Source organism: Balaenoptera musculus, chromosome 5, assembly GCF_009873245.2.
Source record: "Balaenoptera musculus isolate JJ_BM4_2016_0621 chromosome 5, mBalMus1.pri.v3, whole genome shotgun sequence".
Classification (NCBI taxonomy): Eukaryota; Metazoa; Chordata; class Mammalia; order Artiodactyla; family Balaenopteridae; genus Balaenoptera; species Balaenoptera musculus.
This window is the reverse complement of record NC_045789.1, coordinates 44,808,788-44,835,180: the sequence shown is the minus strand read 5'-3', so window position 1 is coordinate 44,835,180 and position 26,393 is coordinate 44,808,788. Positions and strand designations below refer to the sequence as shown.

General features: G+C 35.4%; 1 protein-coding gene across 1 annotated transcript in view; it reads right to left on the bottom strand.

The window, feature by feature from the left end:
• The window catches only part of ANTXR2 (ANTXR cell adhesion molecule 2), a 161,951-nt gene that overhangs the window by 118,214 nt on the left and 17,344 nt on the right, over positions 1-26,393 (bottom strand). The window contains exons 7-10 of the mRNA XM_036853450.1: positions 26,068-26,148; positions 8,273-8,333; positions 6,329-6,427; positions 4,455-4,524 (exon numbers count right to left, since the gene is read on the bottom strand). Coding sequence (XP_036709345.1) covers positions 4,455-4,524; positions 6,329-6,427; positions 8,273-8,333; positions 26,068-26,148 — 311 coding nt within the window. The remainder of the gene's footprint in view (positions 1-4,454; positions 4,525-6,328; positions 6,428-8,272; positions 8,334-26,067; positions 26,149-26,393) is intronic.

Here is a 26,393-nt window from a genome sequence, read left to right as displayed (position 1 = left end):
CTCCCTCTCAAAAAAAACAAATTGATAAATTCACATAACCATGCATATATAGGTATATATATATATTTCTTTTAACTGTTCATGTGAGAAGCTGTGCTAAAGGCAGAATTTGTCAAACCAAGAAAGGGAAATGGAATTAATTTTATTCCAGGCAAGATGTATTATATTAAAAAAAAATCACAACATTGAGGAAAATAAGATTCCATTACCAAGTCAGGCTCTAACCCCAAGTCTGCCACACATGCATCTCAGTGATCCTTCAGTATCAGATGCTTCAAATTTTCCACATACACTGATGTCCCACCACTTCTTACTTAAACCCTCTGTCAACTGTCTTTCCACGCTGCCTTTTAAGGGAACTAATACTATCAGTTTCATCTGATTTAGATATTTATTTCATATTTGCCAGAAGATTCTGGCCAATGTTTTTGAAAGCACATTTAACTATACCATATGCCTCCTTAAATCTATCAAACAAGCTGTAGGATCAGGATCTGGTTCATTCTGTTCTGTTTTTCTTTCTTCACAATGTGTTTATGTATATTTACCCAATTTGCTCTGTTCTTCTTGCCAAATTACAGGTTTGAGATCTCAACTATTGCAGAGCAGCTGTGCTATTGTTGATGTCTCACTAAACAAGGGTCAGAGAATAAGCCCATTTTGCAAGAATGGGTGACACCTGCACATTACACCAGGAGACCACGGCCCTCAAAAGGGTAGGATCTGCAGAACTTCACAGAGTCCTTCCTACTCAAACTTAAGACATTTTGGTTCAAATGAACCACTGGCAGAAATTAATTCCCAAACAATCTACAGATTTTTCTAGGTAAGACAATTTGTTTAACCATATGACATTTTTTAATTAAATTGTGTCTAATGAAAAAAAATAGGAAAGAACAATCTCAGAAAGAACAATCTCACCTTTGCATTCTTTCTGTTTAAAAACTAAAAATATGTTCATTTTAGTCTAAAATTCTATACCAGATAAAGAAATTTAATACATAGAGATTAAATTTCAATGTCTCTCAAAGAAATGACTCCAAAGACCCATTCCAACAATGCTAAGCAATGATAAACCTGGATAAGATTTGCCCAGATAGCTTTAACTTTTGTTTACTCCACGACATCAATTTCCAAATGCAAACCTATGTCCTAGCTACTCTGCTACATTCTTAGTTCCCATCTCCAAGTAAAACATCTTCATGTCAAGCCTCTTTCAAACCAAAATTCACGAGCCCTCGATTTTTAAAGGAATAATCCTCAAAGAAAATGTAATTCAGGAAGTAACATAAAGATGAGAAAGGAACTGATAGAGCACACTAATGAGACGAGACACATGTCCGTGGCTCCAGCTCTGAGACTGTGCATCTGGCTTTGAGGCTGTCTGTCTAGGGTTACTTCACCAGCATGCTGTTAATTATTTAAGTGAGAGAACAGGGGGAACCATCACCACATCTGTCACCCTCACACAGGAAACACTTTCATTCATTGTTGGGCCAGATGTGTTTATTTGAAACATAGACTAACTAGCTACTTAATGGTTTTGAATCCTTAGCCAAAAGCTAATTAGATAAACATATTAAGCACAGTCACCTTACAAGGCTAAACTGTTTCAGTTGTGTTGATTTTAATCCAATATCATAAGAGAGCTCATCGCCTACAAAAGTATCTGAAGGAAATTCAAGGCAAAGGAAAGGTCCAAATTACTTGCAACGTACTTAGTAGAACAAATAATGATGTCGCCAAATGTCCGATACATTAACAAATAAAATCTTCACATATTTTGCCTCAGTGGTGTCATGTACTTGATAGACAAAAAAGAAGCAAAAGTAATTATTTTAGACAGATCGCCTTCCAAAGCATTCTCAGCTTGCTTGTAGGTGAAATATTAATGTCAAAAAGCAAACAAATGATTTTTTCTCGTGCTTGATATTTATTATGTCTTATATGATTTTTTAAAATCACATCTTCTGAGTATTTAGCAAATCACTAAAGAATACCAGCAGTACCTATGGCAGTCTTTTAAAAAGGAGACTGTGCCCCAAGGCAAATTCTAGAGAAAACAAATTCAGTGTTGGATAAAACAGGTATATTGCATTTTATAACTACTTTGGAGAAGAAAGTAAGCTGTCTTCCTTAACTAGTCATTACTTAACTAGTCATTACTATGAAAAGGTCAAGATAGTTTCCTGCTCTCTTAAATGGTATGATCCCCTAAACAGAATTCTGATCATCTTTCTCCTACCTGATATACCCAGTAATCAAATGCACTCTTTTAGCTCTTTATATAAATAGTAAATCAAAATGTTTGAGAAAAATGTATTCATTCTTTCATGCAACAAACAATTAGTGAATCTACTATCTGTCAGGCATTGTGTCAGTGCTAGAGATACAGAAAGAAACAAAATAAACCAAATTCATCCCAGCAGGAGGGAGACACAATAACAAGCAAATAAATGCTTTGGAGAAAAAGTGAACCATGAAAAGAGAATAGAGACTGTTAAACTCAAGGGAGGGGGAAGATTGTATGATTAAATAGGGTGACTGGCAAGGGCTTACTGAGAAGGTGATGTGTTAAACAAAACTTGAAGTTGAGAGAGTGAGACAAGAATGAAGGAGCCTTTCAAGCCACTGGAATAAGCTCAGGTGGTTAAAGAACAACAAAGAGGCCAGTGTGACCATAACAGAAGGGGCAAAAAGAGGATGAAGTTGGAGATGCAGTGAGGGCCAGATCTTGTAGAACCTTATAGAACATTGCAGTGATTAGACTTGCACTCTAAATGTAATGAGGAACTCATTATCAAGGATTTTAAGAGGAGGGGTGACATAAACTGATCTATTTTAACAGGATCACTTTTGCCAAGGACAGAAGAAGAAAGATGGGTTGAGAGGCTAATAACCTAAGCAAGAAATGACAGTAGCTTGGTCTAGGGTGGTATCCGTGGAGGTGGTGGGGAAGGACTGGATTCTGAACATGTTTTGAAATCAGAGCTAAGATTTGCTTATGGGCTGCATAAAAGGGATCAATAATGAGTCAAAGGTTTTTTACCTGAACAACAAAAAGGATGGAGCTGCCAGTGACTAAGAGAGAGAAGACAGCTCTGAAAGTAGACTGCAGAGAATGATCAGGAGAATCAATATGGACTTATAGATTCAATAAAATAAGACCAAACTTTAAGTCAACAGATTTATCGTTGCTAATACAAGACTATTACTCAGAAAGCCATTGAGTCCCACTGTGCCCTTGTGGTACAGATGGCTCCACGTAAAATGGATGGGCCTTAAATTCCAAGGCCAGTCTAATTTGGCCATAAGCATGTTACCAATACCAGATTATTATATGACTCAGAAAACGAATACTTTTTTATAGAAAGAAAATAGATTCTGATAGTCTTGCTTTTATAAGTTATATTATGCAGCTCTTTACAATCAATTTCAAATAGAAAGCTGACACTGCTCCAATTTACTTGGATGACCAGAAGCGATGTCCAACAGATATCTTGAATATTTAAGCATCCACAAAAGTTAAGTGCTCAAGTTAACTTCAAACTACTAAAATGATTTTCTTAGGTTCCACAAAGGAAAATATAATCTTCACTCTCTGAACACTAATCCAGACTTTGGATTGGGGCCTTAGTATTTTAGTTTCCTCTGATCCAGAGGAAGGTTTGAGATCAGTATATAGTGATTCTTGAAAACTGCTTCCTATCCATTATCCTAAGCATATTACATCTACTACTGTTGGACAAGAGAACATTTGAACTATCTGCAATCATTTCCTGCCTAATAGAGAGGGCAGGGGGAAAAAAATCACACATGGAAATATTAAGTTGATGGTGAAATTATCTGTATATAGGTGATTAAAATAAAAGCCCTTCTTCCAAACTAAATATCCCTTATTTTATCCAGCTATCATGGTTTATTGCCACACCAAAGAACATGAAAATATACTCCTTAACAGGACTGGGACACAAATTAATGCACAAATATTTCCTAGTCTAAGTTGCGCCTTATTGAGCCATGTTCCTTTTGCTCTTCAATCTTAATATTTAAACACTATAGTAATTAGTCAAAATCCCACTTTGAAACTCTTGTGTGTATGTGTATGTATGTGTGTGTAAATTCAATACTCTAAAGTTCAAAATAATGGCTATGGCTTTATTATTTAAAGGCTCTAACAATAGTTCTCAAATCTATCCAGATAAATATTTATAGAGCCTTTTAATCAATATTTAAGAAAAAAGATAAAACAGACTTTACCCTTTTCAACCTACTAAGAATATGTATAGTTAAAGTACTAGTACTAACCAGAGTGATTTGCCTAGGATTTACTATTTCATGTTTAATCTGTATATCAAGAAAAGATAAAATAAAACAACCAATGTATATTTTGTCATCATTTCCTTATAATTTGTAGCTAAAAAGTTTTTAAATGTTTTTAATAAAGTACTTACTGTCCAACTTCATTCAGGGTAGGTGCAGGACAAAGCATAGAATTACTTTCCACACTCACTGGCATTACACCTATAAAATAAAATGTCATTTAATCAATAAAGGGTTTTATGTATCTCACACAGTTTCATTAAAAATATGAAGAGACGCAGCAATCAGAGTTCAAGTGTGGGACATTAGATATATTAGCATGAAAAAAAACAAAAAGATACTCATCTAAAGAAAGAGAAGGAACACAGAATGAAAAACAGGAAGAGATTATATGCCTCATTGATATATAGTACTGGTAAATCATAAATTATGATTTTTTGATATAGATTAAGTTCACATACAGCTTGTAGATACTATAAAATTATTACCTTTTCTCCCTCAATTTTGCCAATATATTAGATTTTCAAGGAAAAATTATATATATTTTAAAAGCAGAATTTAAAAATGATAGAGAAGACAAATGTCCAAAGGATAATACATTTCTTTCAAGAGTTTAATAAAATAATTGGGTTTATAATATATAAACACATTTTATAGAATGCTTAAATTGCCTTGCAATTTTAATAGCATATGAGAAAAATGATCTAGACTATAAATACTCAGAAAAGTTACATAATTAGATGGATAATGTTAGAATACAAATGATGAAAATACAATCTGACTCAATTTATTTGAGATTTACTTTAATAAATTCAATCCTATGTAGCTAAGTGTAAAATATGTTTATATTATAATCAACTCAAATATGTAATCAAAAGGAGTAAGGTAAAGCTAATGCTTAGATACAGATGACTACTGAATAAAAATGGTAAAATTATTTTGTCCTCTTCAGTTGTAGAACCTACTAGGAAGAAAGTTTTTTACAAATATTATTGTCTTTCCTTACCAAAATGATGATCTTAATAAGAAAGAGAGGAATTACTGATGGCATTTACCATGCTGAGATCCTCACCACTTTAATTCAACAAACGTATGGAGCAGTGACTGTGTATGTAGCCAAAGCTGTGCTAATTGGAGGGTTTAGAACCATCAGATAAACAACAAAATTGTAGATGAACCTCTCAAAAAATAATTCCACCAGAGTTCACAGAGTTGCAGCATCTGCCTTACAGTATAAAATTTTAGAAGACAATATAATCATCAATGAGGAGAAAATGTCTTAATAGAGACCCAAAACGCTCAGCATACTAAGATCTATTTAAAGAGCAGAAGTTTTTCTCAAAATGAAGATAAAAATGTTACACTCATCTTCTCCTATTTTGAAAGCCAAGTGAGGGAAAATAAAACCTAATTCCCTAAATATGATAATTATCAACAAACACTGTGCCAGGTGGGCATTGGAGATATATCTATAAGGCAAAAAGCCTGTCTTCAGGAAACTGGCTGACAAATTATTGGGAAATTAGATAAAGATAACAAGTGACAATAAAATAAGGCAATAAGTAGTAGAGTAGTCCAAGACAGTTAGATTTTCAGGCAAGAGTTACAAGAAACAAATCTGGAGAAAGAGGCAATTAAATCAGGCGGTGGATAGAGTCCGTACGGAGTGCAGTCAGGAAAACTGGGTTCAACTCTCAGCTCTGCCCATTATTACTTGTGTCACCACAGGCAAGTTATTTGACTCTTTCAGCCACAAGGGCATCATTTGTATAATGAGGCTACTTAGGATGGGGTCCAGCACTTATTAAGTTATGAACAAATGTTGCCATTATTAAATAAGTATTAAGTAGCTATTATTACTACTTGTATTATCATTGGACTTCCTTTCTTTCCCCTCTGATAAAAAAATATAGCACAGTTGGTTTCAGTTGGGGAAAAGAGGAAAACACTTGATGCTGATATACTATGGAGACATTAAAGCAATATTGAAATTATGGAGACCTACTCTTGGTGTATGTTTCATTAACAGTGTAAGTACAGAGAACACTGCCATTCCGACTGCCCAAGTTGAATCCTCTTCCATTCAGAACTATTTGAAATTCCTCTAGAAGTAAAAGGAAAAATAAAAAATTTAATCACTACTTTACAAAAACAACAACAAAAAGCATTACTTGAAACAAAAGTATCAAGGTACAAAGAATGAATTTTTTACTACTATTCAGCCAACTAATAACAACGAAGACATGGTCCTACTTGCTTTCTTAGACCCTCCAGGTACGTACAGTGAAGATACCCTTCGCTGCCACGTAGAGATGCGTTACTTTATTTTTTGAACAGAGTGTTTTCCAATAGTGACCAAGATTTTAGAATTGAAGCATAACAGTCATCCCAGACAAACACCATACAAACTTGCCCAAATTCTATCCTGAAGAAAATATCCACAGGAAAGAAAACTCTTTGTTTTCCTCTTGTCTTAGGAACTGAGGTATGAGAACGTAAAGAAGTTAATGCCTCATATTATCTGGTTCTTAGAACAGTCGTGTATTATATTTTCTTTAATCTATGACACCCCGTACATAGCTCTTCTTTAACAGCTTCTTCACATCCTTAATTCTAGTTTTATTTTCTGTTGCATACAAACTTATAACTCATCAAGGGTCATGCATTTTGGACTAATAATAATCTATGGCCAATAGGTAAAAGAGGTTGATTGAACCCATATTCTGTGTAAGAGCAGTCGCTAAATGTTAGAGAGTGAAATAATATGCTAGAAGAAAATTTTAGTTGCCAATCAATGTTTTGATTGGCATCTAAATGTTTGCTGCTTAGTTGCAAGGTGGTATGTCAACTATTTTAATAGTGATCAACTTTCAATCCTCTCGGAGACCTCCTATCTGAAATAATCTAACACATATAGAGTAATTAACTGTGGAAGAAAATACTGCCATGCCACTCTCCATTCAGTGTATTATAAAAGGAATTTTCTTATAAGTTAAAATAAAGTGCAAGTGAAACTTAAAATGTGACTCAGAAAAAGAACATGAGCTTTAGGAGTGAGACAGACAAGAGTCTAACAGGACATTTACTAATAGCAAGTACTGAACATGTCTCTGTCTCAGTTTCCCCATCCGTGAACCCGGGGTTATAAAACTGTCGAATAGTGTTGTTATGAGGATTAGGTAAAATCCTAAATGCATAGAATGCCATCCTGCTCTGGAATGTTCAAATGCACTATTCCTCTTGAACTCTTCAGTAATCATTAATGGAGGAGTCCAAAAGATGTAGAACTTCATCCCATGTCCAGCATTTGGGAGGTTCTGCAGTAAATTGCACAGCACATTTCCTTCCCCACCAGACCCAATGTTTTTCCTTTGAAAGAAAAGTCAGGTTAAAATGGACTCCAGGTGAGACTTGAAGTAGACATAGTATAGGCTAGAGAGAATCGCACTCTCTTTGGGTTGGATGGCTTGAAAGTGCTAAAACCCGAGTCTGTTCTTAGAACCAACTGATGAAGCCACCTGCTTCTTTCCTGCCATCCACCCATAAATCACTTCTTTATGGGCCCTGAGCTGGCATGTACTGTACTTTGGCCAGGTCATCAAGGCATGGAGCTCAATGTCTACAGATACCTGACTGTTTGTATAATCAGATAAAAGAGAAAATTTTCTATTTTACTTGTCATAGGAAAGGTCTCAAACATGAACTAAATATACAGAAGATTTTAAAAGCCTGTCACACAATATGTTCATTATTTAAAATAACACTCCAATCTTAAAAATTTGAATTTAAAATAGAAATATTTCAAGGAATTATTTAAAAATTCTTACAGAAAAAGATGCCAAAAAATTAATTTTGCTATTCTCTTTCCAACATGAGTTTCAAATCGTATATTTTAACTAGGAAAAAAGTACAACTTCTTGCAAGGTATTTTTAAATTCTAACCACTTACCCCCCACACAGACGCTTGAGGGCCGTAATTCCAGGATTTCAGTGCACGACTGAGCTAGTATCTAAAAAGGAAAAAAAGAAGACCAAGGTATAGCACTAAATCATAACATGTAAAGTGAATTATAAGCTTACTAATAATCTGTGGTCCTCCCTTTAACTTCAATAGATGGCGGAGAAAATTTTATTAACCATCTCATATACAGCTACCAAGCTCTTAGGAAATTTCTGTGTCGTCTTTCAGTATATATTCTAAGATTGTATTCTGTAGGAACCCTTATTTGATTAGAATAAATACAGATAAGCACAGATAAAGTGGGTTGTTGCCTCAAAGTCTGGGAACCTTAGACATGAAAAGATAACTAAAATTTCCTGATAGCCATAAAATCAATGCTGAATTTCCCATCAGGCAAAAACAAAATAGCAAAATCAGACCTCCTATTTAATTATGCTAATTTAATGTTTTCTATTAAAGGGTTCAACATAATATCAATAAATAAACACTTCTTTATTTGACTCTGGCATTTCTATTCAATTTCTCTGCCTCAGTTCCCATGGACGCTAATCCTCCTTACATGCATCAAACATTACACTTGCAGAACACAGGCCCCTTGTATGAGCCAAATATTATTCTCAAAAAGACAGACTCTCTACTCCAGCATTCCCAGAGCACAGGAACAGAATGGCTCTTCTTAGCTTGTTCTGAGAAACAGAAACCACCATACAAGGCACAAGGCTACGAGCGAAAAACAACAATGATGAAATAAGCTGCTCCTAATGGACTCAACAATCCTGCCTTTATTTTTAGAACTGCTCTGCACTACATTAGCAAAGGCAGACAAGTTCCAGATGATATTTGAACGACATTTCTTTCTTGACAGACATTAAAGACAGATGATGTACAGTAGTTTCTAGCATCTCCTGCTCATAACTAAAACAGGAAGGAAGGACCTTAGCAGGATATAGAAATGCTTTCTGTGCTTTCTTTAATAACAGTGGAAATATAAATTGTCAGACTCTAAAATACAGCTGGGTCAAATCACGGAATTTTTGTTGCTGAATATGCCTCTCTGAAAGAGGGAACATTTGCACTTTTTAAGGTCATTTCCCAGTGAATCCACTTTTCACTTAGTGATTGAGGTTTTAGTAATTAGGAAACAAATAGAATAAAATATTATATCTGAGAAATTCCAAGTGAGGTCTATTTAAACTCATAAATAACCAAAGAGATTCCAGAGTCACCCAAAGACTGTCAGGGCCCAAACACCTTGTGGTCTGCTATTTTATCTTTGACAATCAACACTCACTCCTTTGATGAGTGAGTACCTTTGTTCATTTAAGAATTGAGGACCATTGTCAAAGGTTAATGTGCCCTCTTGGAAGGGAAGTATCTCAAATCACTAACATCTTTAAATATTTTGACATAATTCAGATAACAAGACTCTGAAGGGAACAGAATACAAAAGTTTTGCCAAAGGAATATGAAGCTAAAAAGGTTTTGCCAAAGGAATATGAAGCTAATACCCTAACTAACAAAATTGGGGCATTATTGCTTTAGTTTTGACCAATTTGAAATAAAAGTGAGAACTGAGCCTCGAAAATGGACAGTCAAAAGAAAACATAAAGCCCCCAAATCTACTTTATCTGGTGACAATTCTTGAAAGAATTTATTTTAAAATAAATCCTGTTAAGGAAACTGACTGATCTTAGCTTACAATCTTTTTACTAGTTATTTTAGGCACACCTCTATCAGCATTACAGAAAAATGTTTTAAACATCAAGAAAATTATGAGAGAGGCTTAAAGATTGAGTCTATTGGAAATAGAACTCATTTTTTAAAAATTCCTTAGAATAAGGTAAATCAAGAAATTATAAAGAGATTTTCCAAAAGCTGTGTCAAAGACTATGCAACCCAGAATGACCTGTGTGAATTTCTGAAATTATGTTGGTTTTCTTTCTCCTAAAAATATTGGCCATAATTAAATCAGATCTCAAACTATTAAGACAAATGTTTGTGTTGACTTCCTCTTTTGATTTGATGTATTCCATCAAAACATTTCTAAAATGGTAGTTCTAATAGCAAGATCAAATGATCAATTCTAATGGAGCTCTCCTTAAGACTGGAGAATAAACACCTTCAAGGGCCATTGATGGTCTACTGTTCTGAAGTCAGACCCTGTTTATCCCCTGTAAAGTATTTTGATTTTCAAGAATAAGTTCAGGAAAACTTAGAAATTTATGTTCTATTCAAGTCTGAGATTAACAAAATTAAATTACGTTAAGCAGAGATTAAGAATAACTAAAGGTTGGTTACATCTTGCAGTAACTTGTATAATATACATTTATATATAAGAATACCCTTACATTAGTTTAATATTCATACTTAATTATTTTAACAAAATGAGTTCTATAGAAATGATATTATTGAATGAAAAAGTGATTCAGGTAACACATTCATTGAAAGACAAGCAGTTTAGACCATGAGTCATTAAATTGGCATCACCATCTGACAAAATCTTGATGAATCCCCCTCAGAACACTACTACCTTTCTCTAAAGTTTATTTTGATTTTTTTATTTCTTAGGATCTTATTGAGTGTTGAATCACCTCCTCTATTAGAAGACAAACTCTGAGCATAGAAATGGGATCATATTATACTGTGCTAGCCTTCCAGGACTAGCACATTGCTTTGTACACACAGTACAACAACAAAAAAAATGCTTAGAGAATACAGATTGAATGCACGAATTAATGAGAATATTAAAAATGTCTATCTAGTAAGTAAATCAACAATCATAAAAAGACCAAGATAAAGCAAAATAAAGTTAATTTATGTGAAAAAGCATCTAGCCTTTCAAAAAATTTTAAAGGTTGGAAATCCAGAGACCCATAATTTGAAACTAAGTTCACCTAAACCATCTTCACATGATAAAATAGAGAGCAAGAAAATGTGGTGGGGAAAGAAAGGAGAGAAGAAAGTGTATGCATTTTAGAAAATAAAATTTGCTCTAAATTTGGTTTTTCTATCTAGAGTTTACCATGTTGCTATTTTAAGAAAAGAACAACTAGAAGTTGCTGTGATTTAATATTCGTATGCAAACAGTTTACATTAAATTTTTAAACAAGCACTTCCATAAATACAAAGCACTTCATAATCTAGTCTCACCAAGTAATTGCACAAGTTCAAATGCTCAAGACCTCAGAATGGACCTATTACATTAAAATTGTCATCACTAAATGACAACTGACAGATGGGACAACTATTTTGAACACTAGTTAATTTTTACCAACTTAAATACTGTTACTGATTGATTGAACATTGGATCAGGTGTCCCATCTATGATAATTGATGCATTATCTTTCATACTCTGCACTTTCATCACCTGTACAACAGAGGACCTTGTAAGGATGTTTCTTCAAATATATGTTGCCATCTGCCTTCATTAAGTCTCAACAGAAACAGAAAATAGTTTCCAATAAAGGTCGGCCTTAGTTGACATCAAGAGAGCTAATAGCACCATAGAATGAATTTAAAGACAAACCAAATGCTATTAATAAAACCAGGGTTCTCGGGCTTCCCTGGTGGCGCAGTGGTTGAGAATCTGCCTGCTAATGCAGGGGACACGGGTTCGAGCCCTGGTCTGGGAAGATCCCACATGCCACGGAGCAGCTGGGCCCGTGAGCCACAACTACTGAGCCTGCGCGTCTGGAGCCTGTGCCCCGCAACGGGAGGGGCCGCGATAGTGAAAGGCCCGCGCACCGCGATGAAGAGTGGCCCCCACTTGCCGCAACTAGAGAAAGCCCTCGCGCGAACCGAAGACCCAGCACAGCCAAAAATAAATAAATAAATAAAAATTTAAAAAGTAGCTATAAAATTAAAAAAAACAAAAAACAAAAAACAAACAAACAAAAAAAACCAGGGTTCTCTAAGTCCTGGACACAGTAGATGCAAAATTGCATCATTTGAGACTTTGGAGTCCATTTATGTGTGTGTATATATATATATATATAAATTGGCAAAGAACTTGATGATCACCATGAAAAAAGTATACTACTGAAGCATCTGTTCACTTAAAAAATAATATTAGTATTAAGGAATATTTATAAATGAAAAAAATATGTACATTATTATCTAATCCCTACTTTTAAATCCCCAAATGTTAATATGGATGACAAAAGTCAAACTTTGTAAATTCAGTACAACTAGCAGCAGTCAAAAATTCAAAAGAATTTCTAACAATAATAATAATTACCATTTCTTGGGTGCTTATTATGTTCTAGGAACTGTGCTAAGCACTTTATATAAATTTCTTCAATTAATCCTTCCAAGTCTTAAGAATGCATACTATCTTTATCCCCATTTTACAGATGAGAAAATTGGAACTTAGAGAGATTTTGAAAAATTGTCCTAGAACAATTAGCTTTTTAAACAGCAGAGCCAGATCTCCCCCGGTTTGATTGAGTCCAAAGCCCATTCCTCTAATCAGTGCCCTCTGCCACCCTCCAGACTTGTGATAAATGGTCTACCCATTACAAAACCTAATATCCAACAAACTCGTGAAATTTACCTGCTTGTTTTGCCTGGACACCTTTTATACTATCCAAAACAATCTAGGGGGGGCTTCCCTGGTGGCGCAGTGGTTGAGAATCCGCCTGCCAATGCAGGGGACACAGGTTCGAGCCCTGGTCTGGGAAGATCCCACATGCCGCGGAGCAACTGGGCCCGTGAGCCACAACTACTGAGCCTGTGCGTCTGGAGCCCGTGCTCCACAACAAGAGAGGCCGCGATAGTGAGAGGCCCGCGCACCGCGATGAAGAGTGGCCCCCACTTGCCACAACTAGAGAAAGCCCTCGCACAGAAGCAAAGACCCAACACAGCCAAAAATAAAATAATTAATTAATTAATTAAAAAAAAAAATATGTACTTAAAAAACAATCTAGGGGCTTCCCTGGTGGCGCAGTGGTTGAGAATCTGCCTACCAATGTAGGGGACCCGGGTTCGAGCCCTGGTCTGGGAAGATCCCACATGCCGCGGAGCAACTGGGCCCGTGAGCCACAATTACTGAGCCTGCGCGTCTGGAGCCTGTGCTCCGCAACAAGAGAGGCCGCGATAGTGAGAGGCCCGCGCACCGCGATGAAGAGTGGCCCCCGCTTGCCACAACTAGAGAAAGCCCTCGCACAGAAACGAAGACCCAACACAGCCATAAATAAATAAATAAACAAATACTTTAAAAAAAAACAAAAAACAAAAAACAATCTAAAATCGGGCTTATTTCTTATCTTCAAAATTATGTCACTAAGCTTTCACTTTTATTTATGGGGTTTTTACAGGTTTGTTTTAAAGTTCCCAACACCACTGACTGTGAATTAATTCAAATTGTAGATCATCCTATGAGTTAGTAATATATGGGATAACCAAATGGTTAGGGGCCTCTCTCTTTTTATGTATTTATTTTTCTCTATTGTCTTACTTTATTACCGCTTTCTTTCTCAAATTTGGTTTTGCACAGATAAAACACTTGTACTTTTTACTTCTCAGGATCATCTAGAAGCTAAAAGACAAGCCAGGCTACCAGAACAACAAGCTACCAGAGGTCCTAATACTGGTATAAGAACACAACAAGCACTTGGAAACTAAAATCAAACTTAGAAAAATTAATTTGTTATTCGATCTTAGGACAGATTTTTTTTTCCGTAAAAGTAATGATGTCAATGGTATTTAGGTTTCATAGTTCTAAAACTCTAGAATTTGCCTGAGTCCTGGGAACAGAAAGGCACATTCAGAGCCAGAAGGCAGAAGTTTGGTGATTTTGTTTGGTTTGGTTTGGTTTTTCTTTATTTTTTCTTGACGTGGAGAGGCAAATTTTTGATACAGACTAAATGAGTCTGTGTCCCTCCCCTCTCATTGTCTCACCTGGGTTTCTAGACACACAGAGACACTCTTTTTCTAAACACAATTACGATCCACGTTTGCCCTATCTCCCCAAATATTCCACTTCAACATAGCTGTTCTCATGTCATGAACGCATTCATACTGATATATGAATGTGAACATGTGAATGCATGACCGTTCAAACAACCTGGACAGGATTATAGCCTCAGGAGGATATATTTTGTTAAACCATGAAAATCCCTATACATGGAAATGCAGGCAACATAAACATTAGTAAAGCAAGAAACGCAAGCAGCATGAGGGAAAACATTTTCTAAAATGGGATGCCAACATTGGAAAACAAGGTCTGCCTACATGTCTGTCCCTCTGTTACTCTTTTTCTTAGTCTCTTTCCCTCCAGAATCTGTGAACCACAGGGTCTTTAAACCTACAGTTACACCCACAGGGCACAGGTTGGGTAGGAGGTAAAAGTGTGAACTTCCAGGAGGGAGAGGTTTAGGCAGAGCAGCTGATGGTATACACGAGACCATCTGCAAGACCTGTGTTCATAAACCAGTACAAATCTATAATAGAAAAGAGGCTGAAATATATAGAATTCTAAATTCTGTTACTTTGTGTAAAGCGTCTACATTCCAGCTTGTTGTCCCAAACTGTGAATTAAATGACTAAAGATGGTTTTATATATTTAATCCCTGTAACCGTCACTGTTGTTTCTCATTATCAAAACTTTCTGTCCTATTTAAAATGTATTTGTCTTGAATACATGTCATAAGAAAGTGAAAATCCAAGTATTTCCCCTCTTCTGAGTTGTTTGGGATAAAACTGCAGGCGGAACAATAGCATTCATCCTTACAAATTATAGCTATTTATTTTCTGTTGTTTCTAACTCGTATACAATTTCGATACGTTCTTTGTACAATTTAGATCCTCAGAATACTCTCAATAGTTTGGTGAACGCTGTAAACATGAATTTCACGGAATTTCTCTATTTGTCAAGGGAGTGGGGTAGGATAAGATAAGGTTGGTAATGGCCCCCTCTGGGTTAGTTTTGGTTAGTGGAAAGACCAGATGCAGCCTTAGGAGTCAGCTCTGCCCGCTGGCCTCTCTGAGATACAGATGTTTGGCAGGAGATGAAAGTAGATTCCATTGTGCTGTCCCTTCCCAGAAGTTCGACTTGAATGGAGTATCAGAATGGTGTTTCACCCTGGATATTCCAGGCATATTCCAAAGTAATTTGGATCGAGTCTGCGTCTAGTGCATGTGGTCAGGCTGCAGGATTTCACTAAAGGTCCAATTTGCATACAGAGCAACAAGGGGCAGATATGCACTTTGGAGCCAGAACTGGCAAGATTTGTGGCCGGGTGAGAACCGCTGCTAAGTCAGAGACACAACTCTTCCAAGAATCCCAGTGGCCACGAAGCAATTTCTCATCCCTCTTGCCTATAGGGTTAGGATCAGATCTTTATATGGACTGAATAATAACCAGGTGAAGTGACAGTGTTAATCACTGAAACATCTACAGCAGAAACAACCAGATAGCATCAGACTTGATTTCTTCTTTCTTAGATATTTTAAGATACATATGAAACCATATTTTGATTGAGATCTTGTAAGTTCCTGAACATGTTTACATAATGGACATGTTATAATGACAAATATAGAACATGTAGGAAGTAGTAAAAGCCACATCATGGCCTTAAAAAATGCATACAATGAATATAGCTGTGGCCTTTTTCTTCTGGCATTGAAGATAAAATGGGATTAATTAGTAAAGAATTATAGTTGGGCTATATCCAAGATAAAATTTAGCATGGAATTAGTTAAGATGGGGGGGGGGAATGAAGTAAAATATTACTTAGGACCTACAGTGTCTTGGAAGTTCATGTTGAATTTGGGAGCAATATCTAGGTCTTATGATTTGAAGATCAAGCATCCAGTTTAAATAAAACAAACAAACAAAAACCCACTTCCTACAACTAGTATAAACCAAGACAGATTTTAAAAATCTATATTTTTTCCAATTTCTAAATGGTGACGGTAAGGCTACTGTATTTGGAAAATAGAGCCCATTCCAGAAGAAACTATGTAAAAACTTTTATAATGAATAATAATACTTCATATTTAAAACCAATCTAATATAAAAGGTATATAACACAATGTTATAAACAGCAGCTTCTCAATTAATATTTATTGAATTAATTGAAGAGTAAATGTAAAACTTTCTAATAAAAAGCACAAGCATTTTGGCTATAAGACAGATAAATGGGGTATGTAACAATAAACAGTTAAGTATATTTAAAATTACAGAGCTTAATGAGGGGCTACTTGAGTCAATCAAATCACATCTTTGGTCACACACAATGAAAGGAAAACTTATTTGTATAGTTCAAATTTTGGTAATCAATGGCACTCATAAGGCATTGAGCCAAATGCAAAAATAACATTTTTTTTAACAAAGAGAAAAAGAAACAATAAAAACAACATGAAAAGGAACAAATTTAAGATATGCATCTTCTTTTAAAAAGAGGGCTGATTCTGGATAGTATATGTGAAAGAGCAAAAGGATATTAAGTCCCATTGAATGAATGTGACTTTCTTTTTTAAGGTCAATTCTAAATAAAAAGATTTTTCCAAAAAAACCAGATTATTTCTTCACACTGAAATTCAATATGCTACCCAAACATCTCCAACATTTTTAACCTTATTCAAAATTCAAAATATTCATTCTAGCAATAATTTTCTAACACTGACTTTGAGTATATAACACAATGTACAACAGAACGTTACAGATAATTTACAAATACCTTCAGTGTATCCTAACAAATAGAAACTGTTAATTTCCATGTCATACAGCATGTCAGAAAATATCAGTAAGAATAATAATAAGGTCTAAAAAAAAAAGCTACTTTTTTTCTGACTCACTGAGAAGCTTAAGCACTACAGGAGTTCATCCCAAATATGAAGCATTCCAAGTTAAAATCTCATAAGGAAAAATCACTGCACAGCATTAGTTCCCCAAAAAAGATCCCCCTAAAATGAAGCGTTAGTAGTTAGCCACACATGTGCATAAAATAAGCAGCTAAAACAACTGGAAAGATTGTTTCTCACAATCATTTCTTGTTTGCTTTTTTACCTTTCAACATTCAGATATGATTTTATTTTCTCTCTAGCTGTGAAACATTCCCACCAAATGTATTTTTCTGTAAGAGGTAATACATCAATGAAAAACAATTGCAATTTGTAGTTACGTGTTTTGGTTGTGTTTGTTTTTTTTAAATGCTTGGAGCTTCAAAATGCCAGTTGCTCAATACAGCATGTTCTGCACTGACCCATTTCTAAATATGGATTTTCTCTCCCTTTGCAAGTAAGTGAGTAGTATAAGCACAAGTGACAAATTCTAAACAAACTTTTACTCTAATAAATCTAGGGAAGAATGTAAGTTATAATCATTGCCTTTTACTCCTCTCTGCTCCAAACATAACAGATGAGTAGTTCTGATTATACTGTTGGTGAAATTATGCCCATATCACAAATTGTGAAACAAAATAGCGAAACAACATTTAAGTTCTTCTGCATGTTATAATTGCAGTTTTCATAACAAATCATATTAGCAGGTCTTCCTTTCTCACTATACCATAGAAATACGCCCCAAAGTGCATTGTGATATGAAACAAAAGTTTATATGTCTCTGATTTTTTTATTTTCTTTTGTTCAGTACAAACTCAGAATAATCATTTAATGCTTTCCTAAAGGATAAATAGACTTTCCATAAAAAGTGCACTGAAATTATGGGGTAAAGTAATAATAAATGTACTATTTGTTCAGAATCTAAAGAAATTGAGTCTCAAAATGTTTTTCATTTTGATGCATATATTATTTCATATTAGACCTCTTTACCCACTCCCTTGTTTCATTAAATAAAACATGAAATAGACCTGACAAGCATGATAAGTCTATACTTGTTCTATTTGATTTTTCAGAAATCCAGAGTGGCAAATAAACTATTTCCCTATGCAACAAGAATAGAAAAGAAAAAAAAAAAAAAAGCTTTATCAGTTCTATTGACTTTACAAACACATATCCCTAAGAATTGTAAGCTCAGAAAAGTCAAGGGTACCATATCCATCTCTGTAACCCAACATCAGAAAAGTGTCTTGAACACAGTAAGTTTTCAAAAATATGCTTCCAAATAAATTAGGAATTATTATTTCAGGGGGGAAAATGAGATATAACTGAGAAGTTACGCATTTACGCATCATAATTTACACTGATGGTACATTTAATCATAAATCTTAACCATTTTATCCCCCTTTTTAATGTCCTTCTACTCAACTGAATTTGCTTTCAAAAACAAGTGAGCCTCTAAAGGTCATCTTCTTTTGTAGCCCAACAGATTAATGTTAAGAAATAAACATTTGGCACTTAATTTTGGCTATGTAACCTAATGCCACCACTTTAGTTTTCTCACAAAATATCACAAAAAACTAATTATTTTTCCAAAATGGATTTGATTTCCTTACACTACAATCCCAACCAAAGAAAGAAGGAAAGAATAATGTTATTATTAAGTAAAATTATCATGCAAATGCAAATAGACCATTGGACAAAGGATGTCAAGATTATAAAATTTCAGTAAATTAAATGACTATTTTAAAGCAAATTTTCTATTTGTATTTTTTAGTTAATTGGAATTTAGAAGGAATGGAGTGCCTTATTAGAATATGTCAAAAATATTTTAAATGTATTTTAATACAGTGGACTGTAATACTATTGATTTTTCTTCCCTACCCAGAACATTTTTTCATCCTTACACATCTATGAAGTGTTCCCTTTCTATTGGAGAAACTGTTCTCTACTCTATGTGGTCCTGGTGAGGCTGTCAATCATTAGCCTTCTCCACCTTGCTCCCAATCTTTCATCACGGGGGTGAGCAGGTTACTCAGGCTGGTCCAAATATGTTTGTTGACTATGTAATTGTTACAGGAATAAGCACTTGACTCAACTGAGTCAATCAGAGTCCTTAACTGGGACAGACTATACTGATGCCCAGAGACAACAGCTCTCTCTTTCCAATGGGCTTGCTAATTGAGGCCCATGTAAGCTGAAACACTTGGCAATTACTTTCAACTGCCACTCATGGGAACAAGGAGAGAATGAGGCAAATAGAATCACAGGCAAAACTTCCAAAGAGAGAAGACCTTAAGAACATGGATTGGTTCCCTGGATCTAACTGTACCTGAGGCAATTTCCTCCTCTGGACCACCCAGTTAGTTAGATAAGCCAATACCTTTCTTTTTCTTTTTTTCCCTTAAGCTAGTATGAACTTGCTTTTTTGTCACTTTTGTAACCAAAAGTCTTAATACAGTGGAATATAAATAAGAGGATAAAGTCAAAGTAATATGGAATCAGAAGTCAATTCAAAATAAAGTATTTTCTGGCAGAAAAAAGGAGTTGATTTTTTGAATGCTTAAACACACCGTAATTGTATTTTAAAAATTTAAAAATATTTTCAAGAAGCATGGATTTTATTTATTCATTCATTGATAAACATGAATTAGGCAATAACTACTAACCCAACACTGTATTAGGCAAAAAAAGGAGGAGGTGGGAAATACGGTCCCAACCTTCCTAACCATTAATGTGAAAGATGTTATAAGGAGACACCTTATCTATATTCAGTACTAAAGATCCTTGGATAAATAGAAGCCCAGAAGAATCTGATGCACAGTGAGCCTCATGCTACAGCCAGTCCTTTTTAAATTTATTTATTTATTTATTTATGGCTGTGTTGGGTCTTCGTTTCTGTGCGAGGGCTTTCTCTAGTTGCGGCAAGCGGGGGCCACTCTTCATCGCGGTGCGCGGGCCTCTCACTATCGCGGCCTCTCGTTACGGAGCACCGGCTCCAGAGGCGCAGGCTCAGTAGTTGTGGCTCACGGGCCCAGTTGCTCCGCAGCAGGTGGGATCTTCCCAGACCAGGGCTCGAACCTGTGTCTCCTGCATTAGCAGGCAGATTCTCAACCACTGCGCCACCAGGGAAGCCCAGCCAGTCTTTTTTAAAAGGAGTCCTAGTAACTGATTTCCAATTTTGAGTAAGTTGTACCAGTTTGGCTTTTTTTTTTTCCTGTGAATATATCTTTATATTTAGCTCAGACTTTAGGTTTTTCATTAAACCATAATTTTATAAATAGACATTTCCACAACTAAGCAGTCGACATTCATAGCAGAACCTACTAAAAGCATTTAAGCTGCAGTCTTATCAGAATGTTTATTAGGTACCCTCTTCTATGAAAATGATTTTCCTGTAGAGAAAATGATTTTGCAACGTCTTCTCATTCCATTAAAACATAGTTTAGACACCTTTCTTAGATACTTTTTAAAAATAATAATAACAACAATAGGTATTACTGAGACAAACAACTTGGCTCCAAAGGTCAAATGAAGCTTATATTTCCAGCACTATGAATGAAGTTACTTTTTGAAATGTAAATTTTACTTTTTTCAGTAAAAAAGTAAACAATCTATTACAGTTTTATTTAAATTTCCTACATGTGTGAGTGATCATTCCTTTCCTATTTAGGCTCCTTTACTTCCCCATTAGGTATTTAGGAAGTTTGCTGCCATCACCTAGGATGCAGTGTTCTTAATTCTTTTGGATCAGGATTATCTATAAAAACAGCTTCACAACTGATTTACCTCTTATGCTTAATATTTTTGAGGTGTGCTATCAAAAAAAGTTTATGGAAGTAATTGGAAAGAGTAAAACATCTCATGGTCTTGTTTTTAGAAAAAAAGGAGGGGCTTTTCCACATCACTTTGATTTTTATTCTTTCCCTGTTATTCACTAATCGTGGTTTTGTTTTATTTTTAATGTTCTCTTACACAGCACTGCCTTATGAAACACTGCACTAGAAACCACATGGTACTCACAGGTTAGTCTGGCCTATCTTAGTTTGAATACAATTTTATTTTCAAATAAAAGTTCTACAATCACCTTTCCAAGAAACCAAAAATAATTGTTTAACAATTCTAAGATCTGTGGAAAACAGAATTATATCCTTGTGTTGGTGGGCAAGGGAGAGGAGAAAGAACAAGAGGAGGAAGAATGACTCAGTTCTGCAGTTTTCTGATTTGAACATTTCCCTGGATCTCCACTTCCCTCAGCGACATCCCCCCACCGGGATTTCTTCCCAGGCCCAATTCACCGTCTCTCCCTGCCCTCCTGCCCAATTCCACTTTGTCCTCTAACCCTCTGACCCCTCTGAGAAAACAGCATTCACTTTCAATGCTTCTAGATACTCATATTATCAGGGTTGGAAGGCCCAAGTTACACTTGACTGTCCTCTCTGTCCTTTTCATCCTATATCCAGTGAGCTCCCAGGTTCTATTAATTTTTTAAAGCTTCCCACATTTACCTTTTTATTTCCAGTTTTCACAGCCATCACAATTTTAACAACAACTAGTATTTGCCAGCTAATATTTGCCAGAGCCTTCAGAGCCTGGCTCAGACAGAGCAAACAGTTTCATACCTAGAGGTTCAGCCCCACCCTGTTCCTGACATAATTCTGACCCGGGCAGAGAATTTATTAATTGCTTCCCTTGCAGTCCTTGACCTAGTTTTATTGTGAAAGACCTAGAATCCCAGTGCCTGAAATTAGCCCTAAGGAACTATAGTCCATTGGGGCTGTGGTTTCCCCTTAACAAAGTAACATTTCTACTCTGAATCACTAATTAGCACCACAAGTTATCCCACAAGAATTGTGGCTCTTTTTTCTGAATGGAGGATCCTGAAATTCTACATAGCTTTTGCCATGGGAATTCTGAATCTTCTTTTCCAGTTGTCGGCTGGGTCCTAGACCTACGCCCTGAGAATTCGGAACTAGGGCACAGCCAGATACTTGACTTTGAGTAGCTACACCATCTAGAAATCCTTGTTGTTATGACCCACTTGCTAGATTTGATCCTTGCACATATCAATACCACCCCTCTTTAGACCTAAGTCATTGATCATTTAGAATGTTGGCCAGCTCTCTCCGTGGACTACTCTACAGAAGGATCAATAATCCCATCCTACATGGTCCTAGCTTCCAGCCATTCCTAGCTTCCTACCACATGTTTTAAAGTCAGCCCTTCTGAGTTAGATCATTCTTAATCATTATCTCATTTAATTCACAAAACAATTCACTGATATAGATATCATTATCCTCATTTGACTGATGAGAATTTTAAAACTCAGAGAGATTACACTATAGGAGGTACACAAGGTCACATGGCTAGGCAGTGGCAGAGTTGGAACCCACACTCAGGTCTTCGTATTTTCCAATCTCATATTGTCTTCACTATGTTAGGTTTCCTTTCGCCATGTTTCACAAGCACTATTGCAAGAGACATAACACAGCTTTTCATCTTTCAAATCATCCCATACATTACCATAAGCATATTCTACGTAAACTTTCACTGTTATAAATTTCATGCTCTAAATTAATCTTCCATGGTTCCTCGACTATTTATGCAAAAAGAGCCATTTCACCACTCAAATATTTGAGGGTCTCCATAATCTGGATCCAGCCTACCTACCGATGTTTATCCCCCACATCATTCCACCATCCAAGCCAAACCCTCCTGTATCTCAGCCACTCAGCCCAGGCTGTTTCTGAAGTTCTGTGTTCCTTGTTTGTAATTAAATCTACTCCAATTGTCAGAGTGCAGTTCAGATCCCACCACAAAAAGCCTCCCATGACTTCGTATAACCAAACTCATTCCACCGCTCTGTCAACGTTACTCTAGCCATATTGATATTTTAACACATACTGCATTACAGGATTCCTTTTTATCACATAGGATGACTCACTGAAATTTCCCTTTTCCAAATTCCCACATTTTGTAATTCTCGCAGGGCGCCACCATATTCCAAACCGCGAATCGTCATTTCCCAGCCCCTTTAGAACAAAGAATTTGTCTTATATAAGTTTGTGTCCCCCTCTTCCAAGCTTAATACCATGCCCTAACATAGTAAGAGCTCAATAAATGAGGAAATGAAAGAATCCATTGTACAACGGGAAAAGAAGGGTAAAAAAGAGGAAAAGTTTTTCACCAGTACCTCCTTGAGATAATGAATTCCAAACCTTCATATATGCTAATTAAGAGTAGAGGTTAAACCAATAGTACAAAAAATGTTATACGTATCATGTTTGCCGGGATAGAAATCTAAAAATTTTGAAATGATACATTTCCCTCCAAATTAAAATAGACCATTAAAATGATTTTCCGAATCAAATAAATTTTAGAAAAGGTATTAAGTTGTTAATATGTTCATAACAAAGGCCTTTTACAGTCCCTTGTTTTGAAGTTATAAAAGTTAGAACTACTACAGTGTTTCTTCTTTTTTCAAAAACTATAATGAAGAAAGGCTCCAAAGTTAAACTCTTATCCTTGCTGATTAAAAAGTTGATTCTAAACAAACTATGCCTTAACAAAATGTGATATCTTTTACAATAGGGACCAGACCATCTAGGTCACTGGATTTTAGTGGGCAGGGGAAGGGAGGACAAAGAAAACAAGAAAACCATGTTATCACTTTTTCTCAATTAAAGATTAACTTCAAGGAAATTAATGCACTGACAATTAATAAGGCCAGATGTATTTAAATAACTTCTAGCAGGAAAAATAAATTATCGATCAATTTAGCAAATATTTTGCCTTCAGAGTACCAAACATCTGAAAGATTTAAATTTTCTGATTTCTTCCATTTGCTTAGCTTTGTGTAAATACATTCCACAGTACCATGTTACCCATTAGTTTGGTAAACCATAAAGAACAGAGAGAGATTCTCTTCTCTCAGCTCTTACCCTGAAATACACTATATGTGTTTAAATACCATATATAATTTTTAAAGATAAGATGGTACTTTGTAAATATAAAGGGTAATTCAAATTTGAGGCAGAAGTACAGCTTTTGTATATTATCAGAGGGTGGTACAATCTCTGCCCTGAAGAGAGATAAAGTGCTTGATTTAGTGCCTTAAATTTCTACAAAGTGGGCAGAAATCCCAAGCTATTATCATGTTGATAGAAATCTCAACCATTAGTGAGATCAACTTTGATTGTAAGGCTCCGTTTGTCTACCTGCCTCCTCTCCCAAGTTACTGCTAGGGTTTCCCCAGAGGCTGGCCTCCCTCAGGATCACTTACAACTCCTTTTGTGACAAAATAGCTGCAGTTTAACTATAATGAGATGATAGCTATACCCATCAGCCCCCTCCAGATGAAATTCAAGAGGCTTTGTTCATAATGTGTGGCTAAAATAACGCAAATTTGTCTAAGTTCATGCTAAATCTTTCGACATAACTTACTTGAGCTAAAGTCTATCAAGAACTTCAGGCGAGAAACACTGTAGTTCGAAATTCCATTCTAAAGTTTTCTTATACAAATTTAAAAAGTGAAATTGAACAAATAAATATAATAAAACAATAACAACTTTATCTCCTCCAGTAGTCAAATACTAATTTTTTGAAGGAGATATTTGTAGTCATAACCCACAAAAAGAGTTTTCAAAAGCCAATTAGTCACCTGGAGGATTTTGAATTAATCCTTTTATATAGAGAAAAAAAATGCAAAGGGGAAAACCCACAGAGGTCTTTTCTCCTTCCCAGTACAAATATAAAAATAATTGCAAATTCCCAAGTACAATAAAATTCTATTTAAAATACAATACACTGATTTGTTTTTTACAGGGTCAAATTATCCTCCCTTTTGCATTGTCAATACATTTCCCTATATTGTAAAACAAATCGCAGTTGTAGAGTATGTACCTTGAATCCACCTACAAAAATATTTATTACTTTTTCACATTGAAATTTTTTCCTAAAACTAAACACATATGTAAACTCCTAAAATAATTGAATCTCTGTTCCATTCTGCACTTATATTTGGCCTGTCCACTAGTCGTACTGATATGTTTTAGAATCAAATTGTATGTTTTTCCTGAAAAGATCCATTTATTAAGAGGAAAAAAGCCTACATACTACCAAAAACAAATGCAATAAATCTCACTCTGTGTTTCTGAAAAACATGATTTTTAAAAACAAATTTTAAATTCCAGAACCAAATGTCAGAAAAAAACTGAGATTTTTTTTTTCCTTCAATAAATACCCAAGGATTAAAGAAAAAGCTTTGGCTTAGAGAATATATATTATCCACTTCTATTTTAGGATGTTGTTTACCAAAATATCATAAATACTTAATAGCAACTGCTCCTAGTGCTTCTAGCAAAAGGCAGTAAAATGAAACATAAACCTTAGCTGTGAAAGCCCAGGAGTTTTGCTTTGCATTTCATCACTCCACTTCCCCATACCCTGTTTAGGATGGCCCGGATTCTAATGATCACCAGAGACAGCTCAACTGAATTCCAAACAGAAATATTATGAGCTCCAGTGAAACTATTAATCATTAAAATGGAAAGAACAACAATCGCAGTCAAATACTCTGCCACCCGTTCGAGTTGCCTGACTGATAGCTAAGAAATACCATATTTGGAGGAGGAAGCAATCACACATTCCAATCCAAATTTTTATTTTACTCTTCTATAAAGCCTATAAAACTTTCAAGATATCAATACAGTGAGGAACTCCATGCTCAAAGCATGCTCTGAGACTGTTTATGAAAATCTTAAACTTGAAATCACAAACCCAGGCTCACAGAGCTCAATTTGCAAGAATTAATACCAAATCTCACTTAACAAACAAAATCCAGATCTTTTAGAATTTCCCTGCATTTGCAACACCCAACAAACTTCCTTCTTAACTTCTTTCTTCAAGATAATGACCCACTGAACTGGATATCAAGATTACTTCCTATAGTTTAAAATATATCTAAAATTACGAGCCTTTCCTGACCCCAGAGAAATACTCACAGAATTAATTATTCCTTTAAGAGCTTGAAATCCACCTTTGACAGGGAAAACTTGTTCCTTGGAATCAGCAATTCTTTCGAGCTTTAGAAAAAGGAGGAAAATTTAATTGAGAGGTGGTTGAGACATACAACACTTTATACACTTCATTACATGTCAATTACATTCACTTGAAAAATTATACCAGCTGATTAATTCACTGTCAGGAACTGAAGGTGATGGGACTAGTGTTACTCTAAATGCATCACAAGAAAATGAACTGAGATCAGACACAGCCCCTTTACACTGGCATCAAGTTTCAATTTCAAAACAGCTCAGAGCTCTACTAG